Source organism: Malaclemys terrapin, chromosome 1 (genome assembly GCF_027887155.1).
Source record: "Malaclemys terrapin pileata isolate rMalTer1 chromosome 1, rMalTer1.hap1, whole genome shotgun sequence".
Taxonomy (NCBI): domain Eukaryota; kingdom Metazoa; phylum Chordata; order Testudines; family Emydidae; genus Malaclemys; species Malaclemys terrapin.
In genome coordinates, this window is record NC_071505.1 from 162,335,206 (window position 1) to 162,342,166 (window position 6,961).

The 6,961-nt window shown below is 41.6% G+C and overlaps 1 protein-coding gene across 1 annotated transcript in view; it reads left to right on the top strand.

The window, feature by feature from the left end:
- LOC128846600 (suppressor of tumorigenicity 14 protein-like) overlaps positions 1-6,548 on the top strand; it is a 28,017-nt gene extending 21,469 nt beyond the window's left edge. Inside the window, exons 15-17 of the mRNA XM_054045821.1 lie at positions 888-1,071; positions 2,579-2,759; positions 4,816-6,548. Coding sequence (XP_053901796.1) covers positions 888-1,071; positions 2,579-2,759; positions 4,816-4,851 — 401 coding nt within the window. The 3' untranslated portion in view covers positions 4,852-6,548. The remainder of the gene's footprint in view (positions 1-887; positions 1,072-2,578; positions 2,760-4,815) is intronic.
- The last annotated feature ends 413 nt before the right edge of the window (positions 6,549-6,961 follow it).

The window sequence follows — 6,961 nt, forward strand, 5'->3', positions numbered from 1 at the left end:
TTAGCCTTTGTGGCAACAAGGGCACACTGTTGACTCATATGCAGCTTCTCGTCCACTGTAATCCCTGGGTCCTTATCTGCAGTACTGCCGCTTAGCCAATCGGTCCCCAGCCTGTAGCAGTGCATGGGATTCTTCCGTCCTAAGTGCACTTGTCCTTGTTGAACCTCATCAGATTTCTTTTGTCCCAATCCTCCGATTTGTCTAGGTCACTCTGGACCCTATTCCTACCCTACAACATATCTACCTCTTCCCCCAGCTTAGTGTCATCCACGAACTTGCTGAGAGTACAATCCATCCCATCATTAATGAAGATGTTGAACAAAACTGGCCCCAGGACCAACCCCCGGGGCACTCCGGTTGATACCGGCTGCCAACTAGACATTGAGCCATTGATCGCTATCCGTTGAGCCTGACAATTTAACCAGCTTTCTATCTACCTTATAGTCCATTCATCCAATCCATACTTTTTTAACTTGCTGCCAAGAATACTGTGGGAGACTGTATCAAAAACTTTGCTAAAGTAAAGGTATATCATGTCCACCGCTTTCCCCATATCCACAGAACCAGTTATCTCATCATAGAAGGCAATCAGGTTGGTCAGGCATGGCTTGCCCTTGGCGAATCCATGATGACTCTTCCTGATCACCTTCCTCTCTTCCAAGTGCTTCAAAATGGATTCTTTGCGGTCCTGTCCCTGCCTTGCAGTCACTTAATCTCATTTGTAACATGGGAATGATGATACTTAACATTCCTTTGTGAAGCACTTTGGGATCTGCAGCTGGAAGAAGACAGTTTAAGAGCCAAGTATTAATAAACCTAAGTAAAATGGCCTACTGCCTTATGTGTATTAAAATCTTAATCCGCCTGTTCAATACTTTCTTTATTAGCTTGTGGAAGAATGCAGTTAAAAAAAACTAGAATTGTTGGAGGTGAAGATGCAAGATCTGGAAAGTGGCCTTGGCAAGCAAGCTTGCAGATGGGAATGTATGGCCATATTTGTGGTGCATCTGTTGTTTCAAATAGGTGGCTGTTATCTGCTGCCCATTGTTTTCTGGACTCTGATTCTATAAGGTAAGTACAGGTTGTACAATCCAGCGTAGACACAGTTTAGTTTCACAGTTTTAGTTTCATTCGTTTATGTATCCATGATGCTGGCATAGTGGCTTTGAATGCATAGTTCTGTGCACATGGTCTAATTGGTATGTTTTGTAGACCCAGTGTACATTTCATCCAATAATCAAAAGTATAAAGTATCCAGAATAATTATACCACCACTGTAACCAGAAAGTAAATCCTGCTGTTGAACCATGGAGTTAATTGTGAACGCAGCATAATTTTTTCCCCCAAAAATAATACTCCTAACCGTTAAGATTAGAGCACCGCTAACAGTGGGAAAGTATGGAAACTGGCTGGTGGATAGGGGCTGGTGGTGTAGTGAAGACAGGCATGGTGATGCATAATATCCTGCAAATATCAAGATTACTCATGTGCAGCATCACTGAGGGATTTGGAAAGCTGGACTTCCTCAACTGTAGATGGATCCCAAGTACCCATTCTATGTTTAAAATGCCATCCTCCTATCAAGCTAATGAGTGCATTGATGGGCTACCACTCAATGTTAGGAGCAAGCTGTGGTCCATCCTGATTTTAATTGGATGTCTAGGTGAAATACCTGAAGTCTAGGAGTCAGGACTCAGAACTTCTGGGTTCTCTTCACAACAAGAGTCATAGTGAGGGATAAAAATGGCAATATTCCATTCAGACTACATCTGCATGATCTGAGCAGCTGCAAGTTCTGCCAAAATAAGTAGTGAAAGAAGTTGGCAATGCTGACATTTAGGAACCTTGATTTTTCAGATTTGTACAATGTAATAACTGCAATTACGTGCAGAAAAAGGGTAGCTATACATCTAACTGGCCACTTGGAAGCACAATTACCCACTTTGCATACAAAAAAATCAGACAAATAGGCATAGATTATCAGCTGCGATTACGAATAATGTTCCTTTAAAGTATTATTAGGTTTTGGAGTCAACACTTGAATGAAATGGATATGCTTATGTGTTGGAGTTATTGTTCCTGTTGGTTTGCTGGCTGGTGCGGCAGTGACAATGGTGGTGTTAGTTCTCAACCAGAAGAAGCAGAAACTTTTTCTTAAGAAAGCTTAAATGATTGGGGTCACCATATAATTGGAACTGTAGCAATCATTACTGGCTCAATATGACTGGGAGTCCCAACCCTGCCACTAACTTGGTGAGACCTGGGTAAGTCACTTAACGTATCTGTGCCTCAGTTCTCTACAGGATAGGCAAGTTATCCCCATGTGACTGATTCAAAGTCCTTCAAGATCTTTGGATGAAAAGTGCAAAGTATTAGTCATATTACTCCCAGAAAGCATCCCTTTGGAAACCATGAAGAAAAACACAAAACCAAAATAAAAATGAGATGTATCTGTCCTACTGATTTCATGTTGTGCTCCTCCCCTGACTTTGGTATTTCTCATAAAATATTGTAAATAACTCTTAAATAACCTGGCGTGATGATCATCATCATTTTATAAATATTGTCTGTTTTGCAGATACTCTGTGCCTTCTGGCTGGAAAGCATATATGGGCATAAGGATCATTAACAAAAACAGCAATCATGTAGCTATGAGATCAATCAAAAGGATTATTGTCCATCCACGGTATGACCAATATATCTCAGACTATGACATTGCCCTGTTGGAAATGGAGACACCAGTATTCTTCAGTGAGCTGGTACAGCCCATTTGTTTACCCAGCAGTCCTAGAGTATTTTTTTATGGAACTGTCTGCTATGTAACTGGCTGGGGAGCCCTAAAAGAAAATAGTATGTTCATTTCCTGGATATGTTTCTTGCAAGTTTGACTCTAATTTTAAACTGTAAGAGTGAGGTGATTAAACTAAAAACAAATATAATCACGGTTTACTTAGCACAGTGGTTTTCAAACTTTTTGTATTGGTGACCCCTTTCACACAGCAAGCCTCTGACTGTGAAGCCCCTTATAAATTAAAAGCGGGGGTGTGTCTAATTTAATGGGGGTGGGGAAGGTCAGGGCTGTCAACTCCAGGGAGCTGACAGCTCATGACCCCCATGGAACCACCTTGCGACCCGCTGAGCATCCCTGACTTAGTAGGTCTTTTAAAAGCTAGAATATTCCTTCTTTGTCAAAGCAAATTCAGTGGTTTGGCTCAGGCACAGTTGAACATCTGTGAAGTTTCTTAATGCTGGCATATTGAAATAGTTTAAGTCAATTAGGAGTCCTACCATTAGGCATTGAAGACTGTCATAGGCCATTAGAAAGATAATTACCCTGGATTAGCACTTGTTTCTCACATATACAGCTCATTTAATTTCTACAAGTACTTCAGTACAATACTATACAGTACAAACAATTTATAGATAGAGAAATAGGAAAGAAGTTGAGACTAGCCCAAACTAGGAAGTAGTCTGTGTCTGATTCAGAATTGGAACTCAAGCGCTTCCAGCTGGCAGTTTTTTAGTTAATCCCTTAAATTGCATTATGATCTAAGGCGGTGGTGGGCAACCTGCAGCCCATCAGGGTAATCTGCTGGTGGGCTGCGAGACAGTTTGTTTACATTGACAGTCCGCAGGCACGGCCACCCGCAGCTCCCAGTGGTTGCAGTTCGCTGGGCCACAGGGACATGCTGGTTGCTGCTTCCCACAGCTCTCATTGGCTGGGAATTGTGAACTGCAGCCACTGGGAGCTGCAGGCAGCTGTGCCTGTGGACGGTTAATGTAAACAAACTGTCTCGTGGCCCTCCAACAGTTTACCCTGATGGGCTGCAGGTTGCCCACCACTAATCTAAGGTTTTACATTTGACCCAAATTTATCTAGTGGGGTATCTTTGGCTTTCTTAACATACTTTTCATCTAACATCTGAACCCAGGACTATGATTATTTATGCCTAAATATACTTTAAGTGAAGTTATAATATAATAAAAATCCATTATACAGTGTCAATTTTTCAATAACATTGATATATAAAATTTCAACTTAATTTGAAACTGTGAAATTAAAATATTTGAACACCTTCCCCTCTCATAATTTCACTTCCCCCCTCCCCCAAAGCCCTAAAAAGATCCTAAAGACCAGGTTGGTGGTACAAATTGTGGCACAGATGAAAGATATTGATGATGAAACAGTTGTAGCTCAAGTCAGTTTGGCATTCTGTAGGGTGCCAAATTTGGTCTATGGTGCAATTTAGCAATAGCTACCATCATAAGGAGTTATAACTAGTCAAAGCAGGTTTATTTTTATCCACAACCTCCTCCCCGATTCCCTCTCTACTAGGAGTAGCAGTGGGTTGCCAAATAATAGGACCTGAAAGGGGCCTTTGGGTACAATTTCAATACAAATAATAAAGATTTATAATAAAGAACAAATAATAATAAAAAGCTCAAGTGAGGGCAAAGCATGTAACAAAACCAAAAACTTGTTAAATTTTGGCATGGGTGTCGCGTGTTGTACTGACAATTCCTGCAGATCTCCATGCCATCCTCTGCTTCAAGGTTTGGCTAATCATTATCAAAGGAAGGACTAAGGAAATGCAAGAAGGTAACAATGGCAGAGGGCTGTAAACTTTCCTGTCTTCCTTATATGAAAGTGGCATTAGTAACAGACATTCAAAAGCTGTGGGGAAGGGCAAGTTAAGCTACAGTACATAGTAACCCTTAGGCTCTGTAGATTCTAAACACATTCCTCCCTTCTGATGTATGTGCTTTTTCCTCAGAACTGTAAAACCGGCATATGTTACATTTATATTGTTCTAGGTTACCTTGCCAAAACACTGCAAGAAGCTAAAGTGAAAATAATTAATCAAAGTATTTGCAACAAGCTATATGATGATCTGATTACATCTCGAATGCTGTGTGCTGGAAATCTTAATGGTGGCATTGATGCATGCCAGGTAAAAGTGAAAACTGTAGGAAAACTACCATTTTTTAATTCCTTTGTATATCAGGAATGTTTGGTTTTAATGCAGTGATGGAGCACAGTGTTTTGGTAATGTGGTTAATTAGTGACAAGGGAGGTAAGTTTGACAGGCAATACTTGCATCCTTTGAAACATGGGTGGCAGGTGAATTGCGGGCTCGGGGAGGCTAGCTCCTGGCCTGGCCTGCCCCTTCTGCCCAAGGCCCTGCCTCTCCTGCCAAAGCCCAGAGCCTCCTCCCCTCCCCCACCCTGCTCCAGGCCACCCAAGCACGTCCCCTTCCCCCCAGTGTGCTGGGTGGGCAATATGGCCCCCTCCCCCAGCCCTGGAGCACTGGGAGGGTGAGTGGGCAGTGCACCCCAGAGTGCCGGGTGGGTGGGCAGCGCAGCCCCCTCCCCCAGCCCCAGAGTGCAGGCTGCCCCCATTAGTCCCAGTCTGGGCACCTGCCACAAGGAGAAGAGCCCCCTGCAGCACAGCGTGGAGAAGCAGGAACGGGTCTGGGGGTGGAGCATGGATGGGGCCACACAAGGCTGTCTGGGGAGGCTCAGCCTTCCCCTGCCTTTGATACCCACCTCCCATGCTTCGAAACAAATGCTGCCTTTCAAAACAATAGGTAAGATCCAGTTTGTTGAGATTGTTCTGCCATAAGAGGGTTTTGGGTGAACAGGGATATAGGGATGAAGGAGTTTGAGTTAGGGTTGTTTATGGAATCTCAATGATGAATTTCTTATTCTTGAACTCATGGGCTAGTCACGGTGGAATTCCCTCTTTTCATCTCTTTCTACTGTCCCTGTACTGCTCTATGACCAGCTGCTTGTTCAATGGGATGATTGGCAGAAGAGAGGTAAGTCACCATTCATCTTCTTCTCTTCTCCTTTGCATCCCCTTGTTGTTGCCATTGTGTTCTATTTGGGTTTGGCAGAATTAGATTTTCATTTTTTAAAATAATTTTGATGAATTATATTTGTTTGTTTTAAGCATTTTTTATTTTTTATCAATTTTAAATGTTTACACTTAGGGACATTATGGGGGGAGGGTGTCAGAGAATAATTGTGTAATGACAGGAGACACTGAGATTCAAAAAGTTAAAACTTTCTAATAGTTAAAAAACAAATTGTCAGCATCACACATCAAAACACACAAAGTAAACATCCTTAGCGTTTGATTTAATACATTCTTTCTTTGCCGATCTGTAAATTTTAATTATTATTGCTGGAAATATTTTTTGTCTGTTTGTGGTGTATATTGTAAAACTGACATTTACCAGCATTCACTAATAAAAATCTAATCCTCCCTCTTCCATCGTCTTAGTTGTAATGAAATGTTACAACATGAATTGGATGCATAAACAAATGTACAGCCACTGTCCAGAAATAGAAAATATAATAATTTGAGGGAGAAAGTGTCTACTGTCCGTATGTTACCTAATCATCTTATTACAGTGCAATGTGTTTGTTCTAATGATTGAACTGTATCCTTTGCTTTAGGGTGATTCTGGAGGTCCATTGGCCTGCGTCGGAAAGGGAAATAGATGGTATCTTGCCGGCATTGTCAGCTGGGGTGAAGGATGTGCTCGGCGTAACCGCCCTGGTGTATATACAAAGGTGACAGAGCTTTATGACTGGATTCGTCAGTACACAAACTGATGCGCTTAGAAGAAAACAAAAGTCACCATTTTTACCGGAGTAATCCATGAAATATGTTTTTATGATGATAACATAAGGAAACACTGTAGATGTTTGTGCTGAAGTTCATATATATTTTTTTAAGACCTAAGATTGTTATTAACTTCTCTGCACATTTCAGGAACAGTCTGAACTGAAAGTAACTTTTTCCATCTTCAATGTCTTCATCACCAGAAATGGACAAACAGGGTTGAATGAAGTAAGAATGGATTAGAACCTTATTGGATGTTTGGATAATTCCTTTCCTCTCCTCTCCCCTCCTCTCCAGCCCCAGCACATATACATACATACATACACTCTC